Source organism: Procambarus clarkii, chromosome 90, assembly GCF_040958095.1.
Source record: "Procambarus clarkii isolate CNS0578487 chromosome 90, FALCON_Pclarkii_2.0, whole genome shotgun sequence".
Classification (NCBI taxonomy): domain Eukaryota; kingdom Metazoa; phylum Arthropoda; class Malacostraca; order Decapoda; family Cambaridae; genus Procambarus; species Procambarus clarkii.
Window position 1 is genome coordinate 15646773 of NC_091239.1, and position 27740 is coordinate 15674512.

Sequence of the window (27740 nt, forward strand, 5' to 3'; positions counted from 1 at the left end):
TTTTTCTTTATAATTGTACTGTACAGCTGTCACTATTTACCACAATTGTCGTGGCACTTCAGAACTGGCCATCCCCAAAATGCGTGGCTGCTTGCAGCATGCTGAACGTGTGTCGCACATGTTACAAGTGGTTTATTCATATTAACCTCGTCAGTAATTCTTACTTTCCTTGTTGAGTTCTGCACCAGGTCAAGGATAGTTTTAGCATAGTGTATTTTATGCAGTACTCATAATGATGACACTTTCCTCATTTAGAGTATATTTGTCAGTATTCAATATATTTCTGGTATTAAATATGGTATTATATAGAATATAGTATAAGGATGATGAATTTTCACTATTACTTTGGCAAAGTGCTAAAACAATTAATTATTTACAGATTATTACACACCAGATCAGCAGTGGTGGTGCAGTTCGCAACATAGTATCAAGCCCACAAAAAATTGTCATAAAGAGCAGTGTACCACAGCCTGGACAGGTGAGTGAGTACTGGAAAATGTCTCAAAGTGGATACTTTTGGAAGTCATGAATGGTTTCCCTCGGGTTTGAAATAAAATGTTGTGGCAACACAATTTGCAAAGTTCCTTGTCACTGAGGGGCTAATAGTCGACAAGACTATTAGCGGGTTAGCCGTGTCGTCGATAGACCCAGGCCATGGCTTTGGGAGCAACACAAGGGGTTGCACAGAAAAGAAAACTGTTCTATCTTTATTTGTAACAACTAATGGGGTTGGCCACTCTTCTCCATAGAGGGTAAGGATGTGGTAGGCATTGTGTCCTTGGTAATTATCAGAACTGCCAAGCAAACCTTTTCATACCCCTACATCTGTTTTCTTTGTGTGTGTAGTTGAAACACCAAGATGAGAGTAGGCTGTAATTGAAGGTAATGTTTTGCCTGTTGGGGCTTCATTAAATTTAATAAAGTTCTGTACTTGCAGGTGGAACATTATGAACTATTCAAATCTACATTCATTTTGGTGTTTCTCTACATTGTTGTTACCAACTTGTGTTCTTCACTTCCTTTGCATATATGGGACTATTTAGCCGATAGTAGTTTATCTACGTTTTCTTTGTAATGTTTTTTGTTACCAGTATTTACTGAAGCTTGATCTTGCAACTTGTTGAATAATAAATAACAGAATTATTAAAGAGAGAATATTTTTTTTTAAATTGTGCCAATGTTTATTTCAGGGAACAGTAAGCTCAGTGAGAACTGGTCAGATAGTAACTTCAGGAGGACAGCAGGTCATTAAGATACCTGCAAGTCAGGTCCAGCAACTAACAGGTCAAGGGCAAAATGTCCAACTACTTTCCAATAAGGTTGGTACCGTGAAAGTAGTCTTAATTGATCAGTGTTCCAAAATGGCATTGTGTACATATTTGGGGTCTGTTTTTAGATTAGATTTCAAATACTGAGAAATCAACTGGATCTCTGAGGTGACTTGAACCCACGACTGAGAGAATCCCAACCACTGACTAACCACTGGACCACCTTGACAGTCCAGTAGTCAGCAGCTGGGATTCTTTTGCTCACGGGTTTGAGTTGCCTCAGAACTCCAGTTGATATATATACTGTATATCATGTTAGTGTGATTTCTCTGTATTTTGAATATTGCCATTATATTTATTTGTATTTATATATTGTATTTATATTTATTTGTGTGTAATATGGTAAATGTCATATAATTGGATTTCTATTGAAATCACAGGCAGTCTGGAGGCCTCTCCTGAAGTCCAAGTTTTACGTGTGACCCCCAAGCACTCGGGTGCAGGCGAAGTAGTTCAATACCTTGTGCCCCAACTTCGGACACACACAAAATCACAAATTCATAAACAATAAATTGCAGGTAAAGAATAATATTCAGAGGTTGAAAATGGGAAATAGATTCATGGAAAATGAGAAGGAAATGTGTGAAACATTAAACGAAAAGTTCCAAAGTGTGTTTGTACAAAGTGAAATCTTCAGGGAACCAGACACCATAAGAATTCCAGAGAACAACATAGAGCACATAGAGGTGTCTAGAGACAAAGTGGAAAAAATGCTCAAGAAGCTAAGTAAGAACAAAGCAGTTGCTCCAGATGGAGTTTCACCATGGGTTCTGAGAGAATGTGCACCTGAGCTCAGCATACCACTTCAACTGATTTTTCAGGCATCCCTGTGTACAGGAGTTGTAGCTGATGTGTGGAAAAAGGCTAACATAGTTCCAATCAACAAAAGTGGCAGCAGGGAAGACCCCCTCAATTATAGGCCTGTATCATTGACAAGTGTAATGGTCAAAATATTGGAAAAATAATTAAAACTAATTGGGTAGTCTTATAGACTGTGGGTTGGTTGGTGTTGTCTTCGTTGATCCTTCTCTACGGACAACCCAACCCACAACTCGGTAGAGTGCTTATACTAGGAGATCACCCTTGGCGCTTCTGGCTCTTGGAGAGGGGCTCAACGTCACACGTTTAGGGGATGCGGCTCCAACACTTAGCCTCGTTGTCACGTGCACACACCCACTCGAGCCGCTGTGACTCCCCACTCTCTCCTTAGATAAGATATGATCTCCTCAATCCCCTATGACTTACTAGTATTACCTCCTACCCTGTCCACAGCAGTGGTTCTTGGTTCTTTCTCTCTCCTTCTTTACTACCTCCTGGGAAGCCTCACTAGGACAAGGGCAAACACCAGCAAATTGTGACGCATTTACTGGACAAAGCACATACACGATACATACACACATATAATAATAATGAATCCTATACTCTATAATATCACAATCAGGTTGCACTCCAACACCATCAGAACTCTATTATCAGCTTATCAAGTGGTATCCTATCTCCTGGTTCGCCACCTGATACTATTAACCTCCTCAAGTTGATCAAGTCTACATACACTGTTGCACCATCAGCAAGATAACACATATATATATAGAAAATCAGCATTTGAATGCAATAACATATACCAGTATAAATGTTCATTGATACTTCAGTATAAAAAACTCCTTGACGTAAGAATGCCAACAGTCACTCACCTCTCACTGCGTCTTGCACGCTAATGACAACCAAACACTATCAACTCCCTACTAGTAATCCACCAGAACTTCCCCTTCCACCTCTGGAAGTTCACTACCCTAATATCTTTAGGTTCTGCCGTGCTTCACTACCAGGATCCTCTGCAGCTCCTCCAGGCTGCTATCATGAAGTTTCCTTGTGCAACTACGGTGCTTCACCCTTCTGTTAGGTTCCTCCACAGCTCTCTTGGCTGCTACACCACCTCTACAGAAGCACGTGACACTCCTCTTCACTGCTGCTTCTCCTCACAGCTCGAGGTCCTCTGCTCCACTACCTTGGAGTCTCATCAGCTACATCATCTGCTGGCTTCGAAGTTCTCAGCAACTTCTTCCCCAAAGACAAACCACAGATTAATTGGTCGAGGGCGCTTTCCCTCTGACGGCGTCTGGTCAGGGCGCTCCCCACGGCCCACAATAATGCTTCTGGGCGATTTAATATCTGCTCGTCGACCAGGACTTGAGACCACAACGTTCCCAGCTCGATTCCACAGCTGGTACGTCCGCACACTTCTCTTCTCTTCGAGATATATCACTAGGGGTTCCCTTCTGGCGGGAGCTCAAACGGAGCGCGGCTTCCCCCTGCGATGTCTGGCACTCAAGTGAGGTCAAGGTCCTCCAGAAGCGAGCCTCACGCCTCCAGCAAAATGTCCACATCTCCTAGCCCGTCATTTATCTATTTTCTTCTGCATTGCCCATAATCTCAAACTGTTACACATATCCAACCAACTATTTTGCATATGCGTTATCACCTCAATATTTGCTAGACCTTCTAGTTAGGTCAGGCTTGACGAATAACTCTCAAGAAGGGAGACTCGTTTCTCCTGCAGGCTGAGATCATAACAGTAGAACACCTGGAGAAAAACGATATAATATCAGACAGTATTGTTTTCGATCTGGAAGATTCTGTGTAACAAATTTATTCATTACACAGATGGTTGGGTTGACTGCATCTATCTGGACCTAAAAAAAGGCTTTTGACAGAGTTTCACATAAGAGGTTATTCTGGAAACTGGAACATTTTGGAGGGGTGACAGGTAAGCTTCTAACATGGATGAAAAATTTCCTAACTGATAGAAAAAGAGGGCCGTAATCAGATGCAATGTATCGGATTGGAAGAATGTCACAAGTGGAGTAACACAGGGTCCAGTTCTTGCACAGGTAATGTTCATTGTTTACATAAACGATCTACCAGATGGAATACAGAATTATTGTCGGGGCTGTATGGCCTTGGGTTGGCAGTTGCAGTTTTTGTCTCTGCTTCGTATTGGGAGTGTGCGTCTTCCACCTCCTGGGTTAGGTCCCTCTTGTTTTCGTCTTTGGGTAGGTAGCTCCGGGGAGCCAACTGGGCTTTCCCCAGAAAATCAGCGTTGAATGTAATGAAACGCCATTTTCTGGGTGAGACTCGGAGGCTCCCCGGTAGGGAGCCGGTCGGCCGAGCAGACAGCACACTGGACTTGTGATCCTGTGATCCCGGGTTCGATCCCGGGCGCTGGCGAGAAACAATGGGCAGTTTCTTTTCACCCTATGCCCCTGTTACCTAGCAGTAAAATAGGTACCTGGGTGTTAGTCAGCTGTCACAGGCTGCTTCCTGGGGGTGGAGGCCTGGTCGAGGACCGGGCCGCGGGGCACTAAAAAAAAAAGCCCCGAAATCATCTCAAGATAACCTCCCCAGCAACCCTCCGGCAGTTTTTCGTGTGTTTTGATGTCCAGCCTCAGAACTGAGAGGTGGATTGCCGGTGCAGGGGTCTGGGGTTCCCCCCTTTCCCCTACTGAGGATGGGGGAGCTGCGCAGACAGCGGTGCGGCGATGTGTGACGTCATATACTCGTTTGCCCGTTTCTGTTTGGGGAGTTCAATCCACTTGTTCGGCTTTTCATCGCAATTTCACGAGAATAGGGGTTTGTTTTGGGACACTTACCTTTCTGGGTGCCTGACCCAGTCGATGGCAGACATAGAATGCTTCCAACACACGGGCGTTTCTATAGGCCATTGCTCCTTGTGCCTCTCTGAGGGGGCCAGGTTCTGGCTCATGGTTCCGGGTAGGCCCATAGAACTCCATACACGTGACTGATGCCAAAGTCTGACATTAGCATATCTGCCTGGATAGCTCCGGGGAGCCTCCGGGTCTCACCTAGAAAATGGCTTTTCATTACATTCAATGCTGTTTTTTTTTTTTTTCATAAAATGACATTCATGCTGGTGACCATAAGTGGTGTCCCCATTTCTGTTATACACTCTGTGTTCCCAGATGATTTATATGGAGGATGTCAGGAGAAGCATCTAAGTGAGGGAGGGAGAGTTACATAGGGAGGCAGTGAGGGAGACATCAAAGGGGATGTCAGGAGAAGCATCTAAATGAGGGAGGGAGAGTTACACAGGGAGGCAGTGAGGGAGAGATCAAAGAGATGTCGGGAGAAGCATCTTAAGTGAGGGAGGGAGAGATCAAGGGGATGTCGGGAGAAGCATCTTAAGTGAGGGAGGGAGAGATCAAGGGGATGTCGGGAGAAGCATCTAAGTGAGGGAGGGAGAGTTACATAGGGAGGCAGTGAGGGAGACATCAAGGGGATGTCAGGAGAAGCATCTTAAGTGAGGGAGGGAGAGTTACACAGGGAGGCAGTGAGGGAGACATCAAGGGATGTCGGGAGAAGCACCTTAAGTGAGGGAGGGAGGGAGAGTTATACAGGGAGGCAGTGAGGAAGACAGAAGTATCTAGTGGAGGGAGGGAGACATCTAGGAGAAAGAGGAAGGAAGGGATGTTCTTGGGAGGAAGGTTGAGACTCATAGGATGGAGTGAGAGACTGGTAGGTAAGGATAGGAAGAATATCCACGTGATAAAGGAAGGGACATCCAGTAGAAAAAGGACAGTGGCATTCCGATTGTGTGGAGGGACATTGAGGATGGATAGGGGCAGTTCTTGGGTGAAATGAAAAAGATTTTTGCCCATTTGTGATTTCTCGGACATTGATGATAAATTTTTATGCATTCTTTTCTCCATTGATGTGATAAAAGGATAATTTTAGATATAACAACCAGTAAAAAAAGGCTTTGTTAAAGTTTTATGATCTCGTATTTTTTTTTACAGATGAATTATGTACGACTTGTGAATTCAAATGTGGGTGGTGGCGGCGGGGGTGGAACCACCTTGATACGACCTACTCCCTCGACTAATAAACCTATTGCTCCAGCAGCTTCACAACCAATCAAAATAAAGGCAATGCCTATAGCACCCAACCAACAAGTAAGTTTTCCACCTCAGTTTTTTCTCGTTAACCCTTAAGCTGCTACAGCCTTAACCACCATGCTGCGCTGTCATAAAATATGACATTCCCACTGTGCGCAAAAAATAGTCTTTGCAAAAAATTATTTTTTCCACCAAAAGTGTTACGTACCCTCCCCTGATCACATATATGTTGAAAATATTGCACAAATGTACTTACTTTGGTCACAATGGTGTCCAGAAAATGACGTGTGATGTCACGGCTCAGTGGTCGCCCGTGCCGTAGACTCCCGGAGGCAGTTGCGCGCCAGATTCAACAAGCGCGAGTTGCCACAAATATTTTTATTTAATTTTTCTGTACAATTACAAATGCATTTATTATGTTTTTTCTGACTAATTCTATGTATATTGAACAGGTTTACAGTATTCAGGCAGTAAAACATGTGTACTGTTTAAAGAAACTGTTACATGTATCACAGTTGTGTACCACAAACATTGCTCATATTTTCTATATTACATGTTCAATTATTTACATTTACAACTTGTTTACACACTGTACATGATTCTAGGGCTGCTGTTTCTAAAAGATTTTCTTTCCCCCCACCAGCCTCCCCATCCCACTCGCCTGCCATCCATCCATCCATCCACCTATCCAGTCCCCTTGCCATCCATCCATCTACCTATCCAGTCCACCCATCATCCATCCACCCATTTAGTCCCCTCACCATCCGTCCACCCATCCAGTCCCCCCACCATCCATCCACCCATCCAGTCTCCCAACCATCCATCCATGATGGGTAATGTTTGGGGGGGGGGTAATGACAGTAGCACACCAAGGTGGCAACAAGCAGTTAACTCTTACTAACCACACATCATAATATAACACAATAATATATAAAAGAATAACATACAGTAGCATACACGTGTATGCTACTGTATACGTGTATATAATGACGTTTCAATTTAAATGACCAAAATACAAATGGTAATAATGGTACCTTTGACAATTAAGTAATTAAGTATAACCTCAGGTATCCAGCAGTAATTGGTTAGGCTGGGTTATAACAATCAGCAATGACAAATGTGGAGTAATATAGTGAAGATGATAAATTTGTTTAATAACTAAATATACCAGACATACATCCCCCATCTCCCAATACATTGTGTGTCCAAATTTTCAGTTGCAGTTTTACCTAAACTTCTGAATGTTAAATGGATATCTTTATCTTTTCAGACAAATAAGCACCGAGTGATCATCCCGGTGTCGGGATCCGTAACGTCGACCAGTATGGGAGGCGGGGTCCCCATCCGCCCCCAAACTAACCTCACTTTGCCAGCTTCTGCTCTTCCACCAGGGGTGCTTTCTAACACTCAGCCCGGCTCCGTTGTTATGATTCCTGCCCACTATATGTCTCAGGTATTATCTTAAATCTATACTGTAGGGGTCTGCATCATATGACTTCAGTGATTATATGTGTACATTCTTTTGATGATAAAAAGGTTGTCATAGGGATAAATGTTAGAAATGTACCCATGGGTACATATGGTACTTGTACGTACGGATACATTTGTGATCTTTCACCCACAGCTCCAATCCAGCACATCAAATAACACAACAGTCCAGATGTCTAACCAGCCTCCTCCCGGTACAATAATTCCACATACTCCTAAGCCGCCGCCATCTCGCACTGTTATAGACGCCAATGGAATAAGACCGAGAAAACCGTGCAACTGTACTAAAAGCCAATGTCTAAAACTGTGAGTTTGGTAATTTACATGTGTATTAAAATATTTAGAGTGAGGAAGTGGGGAGTTAGTGTGAATAATGTACAGTATATAGAATACCTGTATAGCAAGTGACAAGGCTGGGTAGGAGTGTAAAAGTAAAGGGTGAACGTTGTTAGTACTGTATGTGAAAATTCACGAGAATGACTGCGCAGCTAGTTTCATGGAGCACTGGCGTACTGGAGCATGGTGGCGTGTATTTGTGATGATATATAGTGTGAATAATGTACTGCAATGAAAGGATGAGTGATGTGTGTGTGTTCTTTTCTTGGGCTGGCTTCTTGGCAGCTTCCAAGTGCTCTGGTAATTACCCAAGACATATGTCTGATGTGTCTGGTACCACAGACATCAAGCACTGCTTGGCCTCTGCACTTGTGCATACACTTTTGGAAACCAGGATCAGAGTCTAATTGGCTGAGCAAGATTAGACCATCAAGGCAAGATCAAGAACAGCCTGGAGATTACAGTGACCTAAAACCAATAATAATTGCTTAGAAAGTACAAACGAAGCAAGACAATCTACCACTATTAATTGGAAATAAAAAGTAAGAAAAGAAGATAAGCAATACAGGCATACCTCAGAATAAGAGTTTAATCCGTTCCTGGAGACGCCTCGCCTTCCGAAAACTCGCATTCCGAAGTTAATTTCCCCATAAGAAATAAAGGGAAATGAATTAATCCGTTCCTGACTACCCCAAAAACCCCACATCAAACTAAATTTTTATACCTAATTTACCTAATTCATCTAAATAAACCTACAAAACTGTGTTCCAGTTATTACTTACCTTGCTGTCGAGTGCTGTAGGCGTATGGAAGATGGTGAGGAGGGGGGAGGAGGAGAGGAGTTACTGTTTGGAAGGGGAGTCCCCTTCCATAATCACATCACATAACCCCATGCCTTGTAACACTATGGATACCACTTCTCTTTCTAAATTTTTCAAACCAGCCCCTGCTTGCCTTAAACTCTTTCTTATCTGCATCACTCGTTGCAGGGGTATTCTTTAGAAGGTCTTCGTGCAACACCCTGGCTTTCTCACAAATAATGGCCTCCGAAACACTATCACCCCTCAACTCCTTGTCGTGTATCCAAATTAATAACAACTTTTCCACTTCTTCAAGTATTTGTGGTCTTTGTGCCGTTAATGTTCTTACTCCTTTTGCCACTTTAGCACCCATAATCTTATTTTTCTTCTTAAGTATAGTGCATATTGTTGATGTGGCTTTGTTGTACTGCCTACAAAGTTCAACAACACGTGTACCGTTCTCATGCTTCCGAATGATCTCTTGTTTCTCCTCTATTGTCATCCTCACATGAGCTTTCTGGCCTTTATCCTTACCACTGGCTTTCTTGGGACCCATGGTGAGATATATAATAACAAATTGTATAGACAAATCACCAAAAATCCAACAAAACACTGAAAATCCGCGAGAAGAATTGATGTGGGGGTAGTCACTGAGCGCGAGACAATAATAAACTGAGGGGCGGAGGGGCGACGAACGCGCTAGGTCGGCTGTACGCGTATCAACAAACTCGCGTCCAAACTCGCCTCCCGAAGTAACCCTCGCCTTCTGAGACAAATTTTTGGAGTAAATACACCTCGCCTTCCGAAAATCTCGCATACAGGGACAATCGCATTCCGAGGTACCACTGTAGTTGCCGTTGTCCATTGATTCCACGTGGGGATTAGTAATACATGAGTGAGGTTGTATGTTGGCCTGATCCCCCGAGGATATCTGGACTGCCACCTGGTGGCAAGAGGGTGTAGTTGCATGGAAGATGTTTACCTACGACCAGCTATTGTTTGCCTTGTTTTCTTAGTTTTCAATTCCTTTCAAAAATATTAGCTTCTTTTTGTATCTTCTGTACTTTCTGAGCAGTTTTTCTTGGCTTTTGGGTCACTGATCTCCAGGCTCCTCTTGTCTTGCTGAGTGAACGATATTGTGATCCAGATATCAGGTACAGTATTCCTGAACACGTTCAGAGGCCTGGTAGTGTTTGTATCTGTCTGTAGTATCAGAGCCTTAAGCACCAAGAGGCTCCTAATGTTTATAACCTTCTTTCTTTATATTGCAATTTTTTTCCTCCAAAATGTTGGCAAAATTGGTAGTGATTTTGTATGTTTTATGAGTAATATATACAGTATATATTTAGAAAGCTGATAGATCTTACGAATATATTTCTTGCCCTCAGATACTGTGACTGTTTTGCAAATGGTGAGTTTTGCAATAATTGTAACTGTGCAAACTGTTTCAACAATTTAGGACACGAAGAAGATAGACAGAAGGCTATTAAGGCTTGCTTAGACAGAAACCCACAAGCTTTCAGACCTAAAATTGGTAAAGGTGGCAATGACAACGAGAGAAGACATAACAAAGGATGCAACTGCAAGCGTTCAGGATGCCTTAAAAATTACTGTGAATGTTATGAGGTAATTATTATAGAATCTTGATTTCATTTTGAATATATATTATTTTCAAAGCAGGAAGGACTGTAGGTTATCTTGGAATAGCAACACTGAAACAGAGCAGCACCCTCAGTTTATTAAGCATTTTGTCAACATAATTGTTTAAAAAATGAAATCGGTCAGCAGTGGGGTGAAGCATTTTAGGCACTTGCCAAGCAATTATCACTTACATAGTTAACAAAAATCCACGTGACAAAAGGGCATTGAAAATTTAAATACATTTTATTCTATACAGTACTAATAAAAGATTTTCTTTTCATTATCAAAATTTCATGATCTTTTGTGGATTGTGGATGAGTGTGTTTATTGATGCTTCCTGGTTGAGCAACATGGTGATGTGTCCCACTGTGTTTATTGATGCTTCCTGGTTGAGCAACATGTTGATGTATCCCACCACCCCACCACTTGGTCATGCACTACTATAAGATAGTATAAGTGAACAAATCCACGAGGGCCGTGATGAGGGCTAGAACTTATGCCCGGGATGATCCCAGACGCTGCCTTAGTTGACTAGGCCACGACATGATCATCTCGGGTGTAAGTTCGATCCCTCATCACGGCCCTTGTGGATTTTTTCATTTGATGCATCACGCTATTGTGATTTCTGTGTGTAAGATAGTATATATCTTATCAATAAGATTCACTTCATACCCCCCTACTTTTTTTATTTGGCAAGAAACCAAATTGGTGAAGTATTGGATAAACTGAAATTGTTGGTGTATGTTTGAATGTTTTCTTCCTAAAATAAATATATAAATATTTTCATATACACTCGCATAGCTTGTTCCTGTTCTATCGTTCTGAAGCTACCATAGGTTTTATATGTTGCATACCTTGATGACTCAACTCAAGCAACCAATATATGACATTAGTGTCACAAAAACTTCAGTGGCCTTATTCATACATGTATGGGAACCACTGGAGACAGTTTCATATAACTAGGATAGACTTATGCTGAGAATGTCTCATAGCAGGCATAAGTCCTTCCAGCACTACCAGTGATCCCACACAAGTTTGTGACTTGTGTGAGATCCCTATATGAAGGGATCATATAGTAAGGGCAGAAGACTCAGTATCTTAAGGAAGAGTGGAACACAGTGAAAGAAAGGGTGGGGGAGAGAGGTCAGAGTTTGAAGAATTGGCAGCTTTGTGTAGTGATATAGCCTCCTGGAGAAATTTCTGCTGCGGCCAGCCTTTCAGGAGGCCTGGGCGACGACCGGGCCGCGGGGACGCTAAGCCCCGGAAGCACCTCAAGGTAGGTAACCCATAACAGGGAGCGTCCAGGAGGAAGGGAGTGAGTGATGCATTGAGGGGGATATATAGAGAGATGCAAAATACAAAATTCTGTCTTGCTGTGCTTCGCTATTGGAGTTTTTGTCCTTGATCTCCCGAGCTAACGTTCATGAAATGATGTACAATATAATTGGTCTGTGAAGTTTTACTCCTCTCAGAATATTTTAGGGAATTTCCATTTAATTATATAACTTTTAAGACAATATTTACTGGCAGCAGCATTGGGTATTATTGAACTATATTCTGCTGTGAAAACTCAAGCTTTTATTTCTTCTGGTTAAGGCACTGTCTTTGTAAGAACTCTTTCAAACATTTAATTTCCTGCTAAGAATATAACAAGTACCTTTGTGTGTGTGTGAATTATTTTAAAATTCTGGATGATGGCATCTGGCTTTCATCCAGATTGCAGAACAATACTTCAAGGCTTGAATTTCATATTCACTTCAATATGTATCACCTTTGCTAAGTGTTATTATATCTATCTACAGAGGTTGACTCCAATAATATGTAACCCTGAAATAAATAACCACATACATTGGTGTAATGTGTAAACTGTCTAGCCTTTCTAAGGAGTTTATTCTGTGACTTTTTTTACCAGTGTCATTTGAAAAAGCAGACGTCTCCCTTGATAATCTGTGGAGAATGTAATGAGCATGAACTTTGAATATGTACATATTTAGCTTGTGTAATTAGATGGTAAATCTGAAACAGTGATATTAATATCCTGTTCGAATCGTTAAAGAACTTAATTTTTGTCTTTTAGGCCAAGATACCTTGCTCTAATATGTGTAAATGTGTTGGCTGTAAAAATGTTGACATGAATCCAGCCGTAGAGAGGAAAGGATTGATGCAACTAGCAGAGTGTGCAGAAGCCAGAGTCAACCAACAAAAGGCTGTCAAGTCCAAACTTCCCTCATTTTCTCATCATTCGCCTTCAAAAATGTTTTTACCTACATCAACAAAGTAAGCTTTGATCTATAAGTTCAGTGTTCTCAGCATGTTGTGAAATATAGCTTATCATTGGATGTTGCAACTTTTTATTTGTAAAACAATTTCAGGCATTTTGTTTCCTATAACTGTGTTGTATTTAAGCATTTTCCATTCTATATTCTGAGCTGTTGCCTTTTGGTTGCTTCCTGTGGTTAAAAATTCAGAGGTTCAGAGAGGTGTCATGGACAGTCAGGCAGGACATCATTCAGGCACAGCTGCCAGAGGGATCTTTCAGACATCCGTGCAAGATATTTGAAAGTTAAAGGATTTTCTAGAAAGTTATAGAATTTTCACTCGATATAACAAGTAACTGCTGAGTCTTAATAACAACAACTTGTTTGCATGATCAAACTAGTTACCCACTGACAGGTTTCAGTACAGGATCATAATCCTGGGATTCTGTGGCAAGTGCTTGTCCTATAACTTTTGGGATCTTCCTTCAGGAAGATCCCAAAAGTTAATTCAGCCAAGAAGATCTTGGCTGAATTAGGTGTTGCTCCTTGAGCTTTGACTGTGGGCTATCCAGGTCCTGACCGAGCTTGAGGACTTGGCTTGTTTGGACACCCAGTTCCAAACATTGTTGCCTAACCAGGGACCAGACATTGGCAGTGCTGGGGAGTGTTTGTTTCTGGTTGTTTCAATTTTCTCTTAAAGATGTCCACGGTTGTTCCGGCAATATTTGTGTATTCACGGTTATTTCTGACAATTAAGTACATAATTTAGTATTTGCATCTAGAAATCCTCACTATAGCCTTTATTATCTTTTGCTGTTTTAGTGCTGTTATTGATGGGGGTGATGGTGGAAATCCTAATCCAGCCACTTTGATGTCCCATTGACAGTATGAAGTTGCTTGTCATTTCTTGCACTGTGAGCTATCTTTTCACAAAATTTCCAACTTTGAAGGCATATAGGTTTATGCCTAATATAATTGCTTTGAGTCAGGCAGCTCTCTCATAAACTCTCTACCTGGGTTTTGGCATCGACCTAGTGGGTCCATCTTTCCTTTAGAGTCGTCTCTTTCTTCATATTCACCCGTATGCTCATGGAATCTGCCTCATTTCTTGATAACATTCTTGATTTCCATTACAAAGAGGTTTTATTATCTTTTCATTTACAAAATTTCTCTCAAGACACACCGTTATTTATGAGTCATTGAGCAAGATGCCTGCAGTGCTTTGTTGAGAGGGGTAGATATTTTTTGGCCATGGAGACTCCTATGTGAGGTTCCATCCATAACCCTTTGCTCCTTGGCAAAAATGACATTAGTTCGTTTTGATGAGTTTTATCTACATTAAGGGTTCATCATGTGCTCTTTCTGATTTCTCTTTGGTGTTATCTGGATGCCTCTCATATGTGAGGACATTGTAATATTAACACATTTCATGCTCCAAGGTGCTGGTCTCCTTAAGTTGCCACGGTGGCTAGTAAAGCAAAGTCAACTTAGCCCCCAGGCTCACGATTTGCAGAATTTTTCTACCTACAAGGTATTTGTCTATAGAATTTTGCTTTGATGCTCCAAAATATTTACCTATGATTTCCTGCATTTATCACTGATGATCCATTAGACTTCTTGAAGTCTTCTTGAAGACTCTGGGGTGGTGATTGTATCTTCTCCTTTTATCTACTGTGCAAATGCTCTCCGCCCTGGTTCCTTCATTGCTGCTCTGCACAACAGGTGATTACCTTCTCTTTAAAGTGCCTTATTTTGTCTTGTTTCAGTGGATGTCTGTTTTGAAGGCTTACAGTTATAGCCAATAGCTCAGAAATGAGACCGAGTCAATGTGAAAAGTTCCTTTGAGCAAACATTCAGTTGCTCCTGGTTTCACCTATTCCTGTTTGATACCTGCTTGATGGGGTTCTGGGAGTTCTACTCCCCAAGCCTGGCCTGAGGCCAGGCTTGACTTGTGAGAGTTTGGTCCACCAAGCTGTTGCTTGGAGCGGCCCGCAGGCCCACATATCCACCTCAGCCCGGTTGGTCCGGCACTCCTTGGAGAAAATTATCCAGTTTTCTCTTAAAGATGTCCACGGTTGTTCTGGCAATATTTCTGTATTCACGGTTATTTCCGGCAATTAAGTACATAATTTAGTATTTGCATATTGAATGAATGTGATCAGGGTATGGAAATTTTGGATGGACACTGATGCTACCACCTCTTGCTAGATGGCTGGTATGACCTGGCAGGTGATGAGTTGTTTTGAAGCTTTGTATGGTGATCATGTGATAGCAAGTGATGATTCTGTAGGGCTTTGAGTCTTTATGGAAGTACCTCTGACACATTCTTGGGTGGTCTGAGTTTATCTCTACTACCTCCCTGGTACCTAAAATGGCTAGGAACACTTGAGAAAATCTGTGGCATTGGTGCTGGCATGTCATTATGCTTGACTGTTGGTGAATACTGTCTGCGGCACAATGGTTTCTTTATCTAGAGAGCAAACTGTTGTCTATATAGAAAGAAATTTTTCATATTTACTCCAAGCCTGGGGCCAGATTCATGAAGCAGTTACGCAAGCACTTACGAACCTGTACATCTTTTCTCAATCTTTGGCAGCTTTGTTTACAATTATTAAACAGTTAATGAGCTCCGAAGCACCAGGAGACTGTTTATAACAATAACAACAGTTGATTGGCAAGTTTTCATGCTTGTAAACTGTTTAATAAATGTAACGAAAACCGTCAAAGATTGAGGAAAGGTGTGCACGTTCGTAAGTACTTGCATAACTACTTCCTGAATCTTGCCCCTGATTTTTATCTCTATTAACTACTGTATATTTAACTCGGCAGTAAATTATTTGGTTTGAATTTTTATTTATATGAGTGTATACCAGCATGTTTTCCTATTAGATGATTATTTTTTCCTCCCAGATCTGGTTACTGTCGCATGAACCAAGAAGTTGTGGAAGCAACGTGCCAGTGTCTCCTGGCCCAAGCCGACAAAGCTGAGAGTGCCCTGGTGTCTAAGGCCCAATTGGAGCATACAGTAATTGCAGAATTTTCCCGATGCCTAATGCAAATTATTGGTAGCTATACATCTCGGTCTAGAGGTTAGTGTTTTGAATCCTTAGGGTTCTGTTAATAATTTTTCAATGTGCTATTTCAATGGCAAATCAGTAAGTATAGAGCTTTAGAATATTCTCTTTATTTTTATTTAGTTTTATAATACTGCTTTTGTATTTAACAGTAAATAAGGGTAAGAAATAACCCAACCCACACACACAGAAGGAATTAAAAGTGACGACATTTTGGTCTGTCCTTGACCTTTACCAGTTAAGTTGACTCTTATGTTTCTACTTGAGGGGTTCCGTGCTGTGGTATTCTTTCCATGGAATAGTAATTACATAAGTGTAATTACTGGGAGTTAATTATTAAAGGGAGCCGGTCGGCCGAGCGGACAGCACGCTGGACTTGTGATCCTGTGGTCCTGGGTTCGATCCCAGGCACCGGCGAGAAACAATGGGCAGAGTTTCTTTCACCCTATGCCCCTGTTACCTAGCAGTAAAATAGGTACCTAGGTGTTAGTCAGCTGTCACGGGCTGCTTCCTGGGGGTGGAGGCCTTACGTCCAAATTTGACCATAGCGCGCATACGAGCCAAAAGTGACGTTATTTTTAAGAGGACGGGTTGCGATGGCAAACATAGAAATGTTCCCAACCACAAGGGGGTTTCTATAGGCCATTGCTCCTCATGCCTCTGAGGGGTGTCAGGTTCTGGCTCGTGGTCCCCGGTAGGCCTAAGAACTCCATTCACACTGACTGATGCCAAAGTCTGACATATCCATATCAGTCTGGATAAGCTCCGGGTCTCACCCAGAAAATGGCGTTACATTACATTCAATGCTGTTTTTTTCCAATTTTCTGTTCAACTGGGTTTCATTTGGATGAGATACCATTCCAGTGTAGTATTTGTATTTAAATTTCAATGCAATTTAACCTTTTAATGAATAATCTAATGTATGAGGCAAGAGAATTTTAGTACAAATTTTGGGTTACCTGCATTTGTGTATTAAGAATATTTAATTTTTTGTATCAAAGAAATGAGAAATAGTCATGGTTTATTTAGACTATGGTTGATATACTTTAATTTAATTGTATGCTGTATTTTGCAAAAGAATCTAAGCTTTGATGACCAAACCACACACACCAGGAGATGAAGAAACGACGACATTTCGGTCCGTCCTGGACCATTATCAAGTAGTCATTATCACACATGACTTGATAATGATCCAGGACGGATCCAAAACATCATCGTTTCTTCATCATCTGGTGTGTGGTTTGGTCATTATATCTTCAGCCACATTATTGTGACTCATTTTCTACAATCTAAGCTTTAATATTTTTACCAAACTTTTCATGTTTTTCAGGATTGGGAGATACTTAGCACGAAGAGAGATTTATGGTAATATTGTACACTAAGGTTTTAAGTCATGTATATAGATTCACATAAAAAATATATATTTTCAAGTGTCTGCATTTGGCTGGAGAAATATGCTTGGCATGTATGCCACTCAAGAGATAGACACTGTTCATTTATATGGCCATGAACTGTCAAGTATATAAATTGAAATTTTACTTGTATAAACCTATGCATGTTCCTCCAAGTCAATTTGCTTGATCTTTTCTTTTAAAGAAATTGTTCCCAAAAATTAGGAATAAAAGTGTTATTACCCTGTTTTGTATTTATTTTGTTAATAAGAATGTATATATAGAAGGTTTTACCATTGTTATTGCAGAATTGAGGTTGAAACTCGTACCATTATGACAAAATAGCATGGTTTTGCAATTTATTAGAATTGCATACTATTCAGTCTTCCTACTTACGAAAGTTGCAAAGATTTATGGCTACGTGTGATAATACTGAAATGAAGTGGTGTTGAAAAGGCTTTCCACCGTAGACATGCACAGTCATTGCCATTGCATGTATGGCTGCAGGAGTACTCGCATGTATAGCTGCAGGAGTACTCACATGTATAGCTGCAGGAGTACTCACATGTATAGCTGCAGGAGTACTCATGTATAGCTGCAGTACTCATGTATAGTTGCAGGAGTACTCACATGTATAGCTGCAGGAGTACTTGCATGTATAGCTGCAGGAGTACTCATGTATTGCTACAGGAGTACTCGTGTATAGTTGCACGAGTACTCACATGTATAGCTGCAGGAGTACTCACATGTATAGCTGCAGGAGTACTCACATGTATAGCTGCAGGAGTACTCACATGTATAGCTGCAGGAGTACTCACATGTATAGCTGCAGGAGTACTCACATGTATAGCTGCAGGAGTACTCACATGTATAGCTGCATGAGTACTCACATGTATAGCTGCAGGAGTACTCACATGTATAGCTGCAGGAGTACTCATGCATAGTTGCACGAGTACTCGCATGTGTAGCTGCAGGAGTACTCGCATCACTTTGTGTCAAAATGCATGGCATAAACAAAAAAAAATATAGTGTTATTTAGGAGTATGAAATACATGTAAACAAAACCTGCTGAATATGTATTTTAGTTGAATTAAGGCAAATTTAAGAGATTAACTCACAAAGTGTAGTAATTATGATTAAATTGTTGAGGACAAGAAGCCAGTACGCTAAGCCGGCCGAGGGGCTTAACGAAGTCCCCCCCCCCCCCCCCCCCTGGGTAACTACTGACCTTCCTCAGGATGCATCCCACAACAGTTGCCTAACTCCCGGGTACATATTTTACTGCTAGATGAACAGAGGCATCAGGTAAAAGGAGACATGCCCAACTGTTTCTGCCCTTGAGGTTATCTTGAGATGATTTCGGGGCTTTTTAGTGTCTCCACCCCCAGGAAGCAGCCCGTGACAGCTGACTAACACCCAGGTACCTATTTTACTGCTAGGTAACAGGGGCATAGGATGAAAGAAACTCTGCCCATTGTTTCTCGCCGGCGCCTGGGATCGAACCCAGGACCACAGGATCACAAGTCCAGCGTGCTGTCCGCTCGGCCGACTGGCTCCCTGCTTAGGGATTGCACCCAGGTCCCTCAATTGTGTGCAGAGTGTATAAACCACTGTGTTATCAGACCCATGATAGAGGTTACACAATGCTTGACATCAAAATAGCTATACATGACTGGCAAATAGAAGAAAGAAACACACAAATCACAATAGCATGATGCATCAAATGAACAATGAAATGAAATGAGCAGTAGATTAACGTGCGTCTGGGATCCTCTCGGATGTAGGTTCGAACCCTCATCACGGCCCTTGTGGATTTGTTAAGAAAGAAAGATACAAAATAAGAATTTAATGGTAGACTGTAAGACCACCATTACCAGTTCAATTGTAAGAATAAACAATGGAGAAAAAAATAAGAGTAGAATTGCCAATGTAAGATTAACAAAAATAGTACCAGGAATGGCTCAATTTTAAGCTTAAAAAAAAATGAATGTACAGGTAATGTAAAGTTTTTGAGAAGTTGCAACATTTGTAGAAAGTATCAGATGTAAAAATTAAATGCTCAAAATGGTGTGATGAGGAAGCAGGGACGGTAATCCAGAATAGAGAGACATGTCAGAAGGCACAGGAGGCAAAAACATGAGAAGGTTGCAATTTAGCAGCATGAAATTAACACAATTGTATTCCCAGTTTACTATGATAAAATAGATGTACAGTATTGTAGTACTGTACTGTTCAATAATAAAAAATAGTTTAGAAGCAACATTCAAATTGGGAAGGAAAGTTTACATTGATGGTAATCAATTTGTTTAGGCATTATATATATACAAGATACTTGAGAAGTATGAATTTTGCCCATATCTTGAGGATATCTTGAGATGATTTCGGGGCTTTAGTGTCCCAGCGGCCCGGTCCTCGACCAGGCCTCCACCCCCAGGAAGCAGCCCGTGACAGCTGACTAACACCCAGGTACCTATTTTACTGCTAGGTAACAGGGACATCAAAAGAAACTGAGAGAAACTCTGCCCATTGTTTCTCGCCGGCGCCCGGGATCGAACCCGGGACCACAGGATCACAAGTCCAGCATACTGTCCGCTCGGCCGACCGGCTCCCTAATCACACCCATGGGTGTGATTAGGACACATTAAGGTAGGTAGGACACATTAAAGAGGTAGCACAGTGGTGACATGAGAAGGTTTACACAAATGGGCAGCAACTGAAAATGCAAAATATATATTGAGAGTGACCTGGAGGAATGACAGGAGGACGGGGATGTGATAGCTCATGGCCATTTGTGTGATATGTTCGAAGGCATGGGATTAAGGTACGTTAGGTTTGAATTTAATGGTTACAATGAGTGTCGTCGTTATCATTATTCCTACAATAAATTACACATCACTCGTCCATTCAGTATATCACTCACACTATGTATCGACAGGTATACAGCACTTGTGAATGGTCATACTGGACACACACATACATTCACTCCTTCCCTATAAGCATCTTAAACCCTACATTGTTCATTAAATGTTTTGAGCTCTACTTCTTCACAAACCGGCTCACCATGTCCTCCACCTTCTTCTAGGCTTAACTCTTGCTTCCAGATTCATTCATATTCATGAGAAAATACAAGAAAATACACACACACACTTCACTGGTCTACGTTTATATAAAATGCTCAACCCATCTCATTTCACTCCTCAATTTTTATATTTTATTTTGTTTTTTTTTATATAAATTTTACTCTACGTCTCCATAACTTTTCCATTCCTGTCTCTATTGTAACAGCTCACACACATCGCGTAATACTCATTTCTACTGCAGTAACTCATGCATTCTTGTATATATTGAGTAACTAGGGGAGAAAATTTTTTTTACCACATGGAACTATAGTTTAGCTCTGTAGTAATTATTGTTTTTGTAACAACATCAGTAAAATGAATGTGAAATATAATTAAAATTCCAAAAGACCAACTAATCTTTGGAGACTGATTAGAACCTTTTATATTTTTTTTGTTTTATCCTTTTGTGAGGTTTGTCTTAACAACAACAGTCCAGAGACATCCGTTTGTGATGCAATACTCAAGACACATTTCATTATATTCATTTTCTTAGAAAAATTTGTTTATTTAAAATTATAATGCATTCGACAACAATGACATTTAAATTTACAATTGATTAAAAAATGTATAATGATATTTTCTATGTATCAAAGTTAATACCTTACATTTACTGTACTATAATGTATACAGTGTACTGTAGTATACTGTACTGTAATGTACTGCAGTGCACTGTAGTGGTCTATATTATAATGTAAAAGGTATGTAGTAGGCCTCATGCCCTGATAATTCAGAAATGTGTATAAAAAATAAACATATACACATACACTATACATGCTATATTATATATATATAATTGTTACAGTAATATATTTTGAAGAGAAATGTTGAAGCTTGAGTAACATTTTGAACACACGATTTGCTGTTATAAAGAGGTAACCCGAGTGATTTCGGGTTATTTGCTATCATAAAGTGGTAACTCGAGTGACTTCAGGTTATTTGCTATCATAAAGAGGTAACCCGAGTGACTTCGGGTTATTTGCTATCATAAAGAGGTAACCCGAGTGACTTTGGGTTATTTGCTATCATAAAGAGGTAACCCGAGTGACTTCGGGTTATTTGCTATCATAAAGAGGTAACCCGAGTGACTTCGGGTTATTTGCTATCATAAAGAGGTAACCCAAGTGACTTCAGGTTATTTGAAATGTTCTTTGTGGGGGACAACATTAATTACTTCTCTTTGTTATTTAATGCCAGATTGGACTATAAATGTCATAAATATTGATTATATGATGGCACTTGAGACAAGGCTGTGCTTTGTTGATACAAGGCTTTAAATCCAAGGTTGTGTTTTGATATAAATGGTACAAAGGCCACTCTGTTGGCCTCATTCTGTGTGGAGTTGGTGTTGCGCTACAGGCCTGTCAACCATGGGAGGTGTATTATGGCCACCACAGTACCTCAATGACCAGCCCCCAAGTTGACTTTAATCCTCAGCTGTGGTTGAGACCAGTGTAAACTGAAGGGAGGGTATACTGTAGTACACCCTTTGGTATATGTTTTATAGCATGGAAGTTGCAAACTCAAATGATAGCATATCTAGAAGATTTATTTTATGCATTTATACATTTTATTCAGATTAGATTGATTTACTTTATACATTTCATGAATAATGATAGTTCTGTTTTTATATATCTTTCAGAGGTTTATTATTTCTCATTTAATTTTATTCCCTACAATTGCATTTGTGACACGATTAGCAAAAATATCTTGCGTGCAATTTTTTTTAAGGGATTCATTGTCAATTGAAACAGAATTAATCATATTTGGTTACACTGCAAGATATGGTTTTTCTAGTCATTTCACATTTTGTATTGCTAATAAGGTCTCTATTTCATCCCTGCATTCAATTTTTGTTAACTGCTCCATGTTAATGTACAATAAGCTACATATTCATTTTGTTGTTAACAACCCTGTTTTGAATATCAGCAAAATTGTAATATAATCTAAAAAGTAAGTATTTAAGGCTTATTTATAAATAGCAACAAAATTAATCACCCGTGTAAGATATTTTATACAATTTCCACATGGAAAGTTATCAGACATAATGTGTATATGATGGTAATGCCACAAACTCTTTGGAATTTGGTTCAAGAAAAGTTTATTTCTGTATCTCAAGTTCTAAATATTTTAAACTCAAAGAAATATATACAGTATATATTTCTTAAACAAAAAAAAAATTATAATTATAAAGTACAACATTTTATCTTATAATCTGTGAAGCTTGGCCAAGAGTTATGCACTATTATGCAAAGTTTTAGATTATTATTATTATTTATTTATGGGGGAGAGAGTAGAAGTTTGCCGAGCTTTGGCCGGTTTCATTTTCATTCTTTGTGCCTGAAAGTAGATTAAACATGAGGTAAATATATCAGTTGTTTCATTTGTGAAATTGAAAGAATGTTAAATTTACGGATATTTCTTGTATAAATCCAAGAAAACATATATTGTGCACAGGTGAATTCCTGACTGCAGGAGGATACAAATCTGATCTGCGTCTCGTTCAAGACATCCATAATTGTGTATCAGTCATGTCCAAAGGTTTCAAAGAAATCAAGCTTTGAGTGTACAATATATGAAAAGTTTCCTTCTGATTATGACATTGTTGCTTCCCTAGATCCTGCTGGTCTTATGAACATGTAGTTAGAACAGTTGGATTTCACTGGCACATTGACCTTTTCAAACTTCCCTCCACTCTGTACAGCTGGTAGAAAAGTCAAGATTAGAACATCATTCGTGAATCCCTGTACCATTCTGTACAGGGATTCACTCAGGTTTCAACGGGAAACCTGAGGATACCAGAGCAAGACTGCAACTGGGTAGATGATAATACACAGATAGAGAAAATTGGATCTCGTCGAATGACACTTTTTTTTTTTTTTAGTGCAAAATCGGTAGTTAAGGTAGGACTGCATGAAAGTGTCCTGCCGATCAATGGAGATGACAAAATGGTGGAGAACAGCATTAATATCATTTTACCTGATTTCCCACAGCAAAGGCAAGAAGAAAAACAGCCTCGAGCATCAGATCCTTGACTGAGGAACAAACTTGAAACTGATCAAGCAGAAAAATTCAACAACTTGTCGAGAGACTTTGAGGTCCAACTGTGGATGGGAATGTTTTTCTAGGTACAGTACATGAATTTGGGTTGCCGATCATGTTCTAGGGTGTACAGTATTTTAGTCTGTCGACTGCTATATCGGCCAAAATATTAAACCATAAAAGAGGGGGGGTTTCACAAGCTGCTCAAATGCACTTTAGGTCACTGAAGTACTTGAGGCACAAAGCCATTGGCCATGAGGGGGGTGAGAACACTTGTAGATTATTCGGCCACAAGAAGGAAGGACCGTAACAATATTCGCTATTGCCATTTCCACTTCACCCGTAGTCTCGTCACGTCTTTCTTAAAATATATCGATGCACTTCGATAGTGCATCGTGGCTGATCTTTTAGTCTATTTACTACAGCTGCTAATAATATACAGCTAATAAACTACAGCTGATCTTTTAGTCTAATTTCTATGATTAACTAAAAGTAAAACAAAAATATGGAAAGAATACACCTTTTTATTGAAAGCAACACTGGTAAGAAAACTATAATCATTAGAAGAAACACACAATTTTGACAAATACTGAAATGCTACAATGTAGGTACAGTAACAGTACATGTGTATGTCATGTACATGTCAATGGGGTAATGAGTGACTGGTTTGATAGTAATGTAGGGCTGGGTAAGACCTAATGTGATTAATTAGAGTAAAATTTGACGAGAACAGATATAATAAATGTTTTAAACGGTGAAACACGGCTTTATACACTTATTTAGGTGTGCTAGAGGACTATGAATGTTAATATCAACTAAAGTAAAACTACTATAGTGGAAAAAAAAATGGTTGGAAGTGGTACAAATTGTGTTGATGAACATAACTATTCATTGTAAGTGATTTTTTAATATTAATTAATATCTATGAACATTGTACTCTATTATTGACTTTTTTCTGACTGACAACAACTGCCCCATGAAAGTGGGAAATGGGATAATGTGTGTGTGTGAGGCAGGTTTGCATAATGTCACCTGAGCTATTTAATATTTTGTATAGTGCAGTGGTCAGTCTCTTCCTAGTCGAGAGATCCCAGGTTCAATTCCCACAACATGACAGACGTTTGAGCAACTTTTCTTTCACCTGATCCTAATATTCACCTAGCAGTAAATGGGTACCCCAGAGTTAACGGCTTTTATGGACTGCATCTCAGAGAAGGTCGAGAGTTGTCGATGAAAGGGGGGGGGGGGGCTGAGATAGGCCTAACAGGCTTTGTCACTTACCATAGGGAAACAAAACAATTCATATACTGATTGTTTAGGCAGGAGCACTAAACAATACCCAAAGCTGGAGTGGATCGTGGTATCTTTGCTGCTGACATGTCTGTGCAGATGACGCAATGGAATTGCGGAAGATTGTGAATGAATTTAATAAGTGTGTGCAAGAGAAGAAATGTCAAGATAACTGTAGGTAGAACGGTGTTTGAGAAGGGACTGGAATGGTATGGGTTTTGTTGATACTTTTGTGTGATAATGATTTGAAGTGTAGGATAAAAAATAAATAAGGAGATAGATATTGGAAATAGTAGCAAGTTTTAGATACCTGAGAGCAGGGTTTGGATGAAAGTGGGAGAATGGAATGTGAATGAGTGGGGGTAACAGGTGGAGAGTTACTGTAGGAAGGAAAGAGTTACTGTAGTATAAATGGGGTTAAGTCAGAGTGGGAAAATGTTGTAAGTGGAGTGCCTCAAGGCTCTGTTCTGGGACCTCTGTTATTTATAATATATGTAAATGATTTAGATTCAGGTTTGAGCAGCAATATTTGCAAATTTGCTGATACAAAAATCAGAGGGGAAATAAATATGGAAAACGACTCACTATTACTTCAAGACGATCTAAATAAGATTTTGAAATGGTCAAAAGATTGGCAGATGCAGTTTAATGCTGACTAATGTAAGGTTTTGAGAATAGGTAATAATGATAAGTTACAAGATACGAGCTAGATGATGGAGTCGAGATTGCGAAAGGGATCTGGGATTATTATTATGATTATTAAGAATTTAAAACCAAAAAATTAATGCATAAATGTTTGTAATAAGGCAAATAGGACACTGGGATTTATTAATGAAAGTGTTAGTAACAAGACACCTGGTGTTGTTCTTCAGCTATATCTTGCTCTGGTTAGGCCTCATTTAGATTATGCAGTTCAGTTTTGGTCGCCGTACTATAGAATGGATATAAATTTACTTGAACGTGTCCAGCATAGGATGACAAAGTTAATCCCACAAAATTAGAAACATGTCATATGAAGAAAGATTAACAAAGCTTAAATTGCATTCACTGGAAAGGCGAAGAGTTAGGGGTGACATGATAGATGTTTACAAGTGGATGAATGGACATAACAAAGTGGATATTAATAGGGTATTAAAAGTATCACCAGAAGACAGAACACAAAACAATGGGTAAAAATTGGATAAGATTAGATTTAGGAAGAAAGATCTGGGTAAATACTGGTTCGGCAACAGGGTTGTTGAACCAATTACTGCGTAACGTGATGGAGGTGGGGTCCCTTGATTGTTTGAAACGTGGGTTGGACATGTATATGAGTGGGATTGGGTGGTTATAAATAGGAGCTGCCTTTTCTCCTCTGCATCTACTATGCTTGACATCCGCCCTCCTGTGCTACCTTTGCTGTCTCTGAGACGTTTCAACTGATGCTGGAAAATGCCCTTTAAAACATCATGGTGTGCTTTTCCCCAATCACTCCCCGGGCTGACTTGCCACAAACCCTGGCCCCTGGCACTATGAGGAAGCAATCCTCAGCTGTCCCTACGTCCAAGTGTCCTGCCATTTTGCCTGACAAACCAAATCCATCTTGCATTTCTGCAAAGCATCCTCACCCCCCTCCCAGGTCTTCCTCATGCTGTCCAACTGGCGCATCTAATTAGACCAATGTGATTGCGTCCAATACATAAACCTCCGGATTCCACCTCCGTCTTACCCTGTCCTCACCTGACTTCCCTACCCTACACGTTCATCCCATGTTCTTTCATGTGCTCACACACTTCCCTTCCTTTCTCATATCTGATTAGCATCTGCCTCCTATTTATCCTTCACGTCCCCACCTTCATCTCTTGCCTACATCTCACATTCTCTAGTTCTGCGATGAACATATTTACATAGTTCCCTCCAAACGTCTCGTCCACAGTTTCATCTACTCCACATTTCATTCCCTCACCCCCTTCACTCGTGCATTTCTTCATCATACTCTTGTATGAAATTTCATGTCAGGAGTGGTAGTACTGTAGTATAATGTTTCACATGCCCTTTTTGACTCCCCATAACACACACACACACACACACAAAAAAATGGAATTACAATGATCACCTCCCACTTAACAATACTCTCTCCCCTTTTTTATCCTACAGTTCTAATTACTGTCTTGCCATAGGCACAATTAGAGCACCATATAAACATCAGAGGTCCACAGCTGTTCAATATTCTCCCAGTAAGTATTAGAAATATTGCCAGAAGAAAGGTGGACTACTCAAAGAAAGCAATTAGACAGGTTCCAGCAAGAAGTGCCAGACCAACCAGGTTGTAATGGATATGTGGGCCTGTGGGCTGCTTCAAAGCAACAGTCTGTTAGTAAATTATCGCAAGATGGTCCCAGATCTGTCTCAGGTAGTAAAAAAGAGCACCCAAAATCTGGAGGTATGCTCTTACCTTCTCTTTAACACCATAAGCTGACTTTTACTTACACTATCAACTTTCTTCACTTGTACACACTATCAAACTCATTCATAACATTTTACAATTCTTCACTCCTGACAAAAAATTGCACTACAATTCACTTCTGTTTAAGGCAGCATTGACTTTACCTTCTTAACTGAACTGTAATACGTATATACGTACATTATTACAACGAACCAGGCAGACATTACATATTCCTGTCTTACACCCTGCTTGATACCTGCTTGATGGGGTTCTGGGAGTTGTTCCACTCCCCAAGCCTAGCCTAAGGCCAGGCTTGACTTGTTAGTTTGGTCCACCAGGCTGTTGCTTGGAGCGGCCCACAGGCCCGCATACCCACCACAGTTGGTCCGGCACGTTTTTTAGAAAAACAGTCTAGTTTTCTCTTGAAGATGTCCACGGTTGTCCGGCAATATTTCTTATGCTCGCTAGGAGGACGTTGAACAACCATGGACCTCTGATGTTTATAGTGTTCCCTGATTGTGTCTATGGCACCTCTGCTCTTCACTGGTTCTATTCTGCATTTTCTTCCATATCGTTCACTCCAGTATGTTGCTATTTTACTGTGTAGATTTGGGACCTAGCTGTCCAGTATTTTCCACGTG

The 27740-nt window shown here is 40.3% G+C and overlaps 2 protein-coding genes across 16 annotated transcripts in view; one reads left to right on the forward strand and one right to left on the reverse strand.

Annotated features, from left to right (window-relative positions):
• Window positions 1-22713, forward strand: part of LOC123746605 (protein lin-54 homolog) — a 69993-nt gene extending 47280 nt beyond the window's left edge. For all 13 annotated transcript variants that reach the window (XM_045728244.2, XM_069318381.1, XM_069318389.1 and 10 more), the window contains 9 exons: window positions 380-478; window positions 1191-1319; window positions 6140-6295; window positions 7509-7691; window positions 7863-8032; window positions 10251-10488; window positions 12581-12780; window positions 15672-15850; window positions 17166-22713. In XM_045728244.2, the coding sequence (XP_045584200.1) occupies window positions 380-478; window positions 1191-1319; window positions 6140-6295; window positions 7509-7691; window positions 7863-8032; window positions 10251-10488; window positions 12581-12780; window positions 15672-15850; window positions 17166-17182 (1371 nt within the window). In that variant the 3' untranslated portion in view covers window positions 17183-22713. The remainder of the gene's footprint in view (window positions 1-379; window positions 479-1190; window positions 1320-6139; window positions 6296-7508; window positions 7692-7862; window positions 8033-10250; window positions 10489-12580; window positions 12781-15671; window positions 15851-17165) is intronic.
• Window positions 21873-27740, reverse strand: part of LOC123746606 (serine/threonine-protein kinase TNNI3K) — a 59846-nt gene continuing 53978 nt past the window's right edge. For all 3 annotated transcript variants that reach the window (XM_045728248.2, XM_069318380.1, XM_045728254.2), the window contains one exon: window positions 21873-22682. In XM_045728248.2, coding sequence (XP_045584204.2) covers window positions 22618-22682 — 65 coding nt within the window. In that variant the 3' untranslated portion in view covers window positions 21873-22617. The remainder of the gene's footprint in view (window positions 22683-27740) is intronic.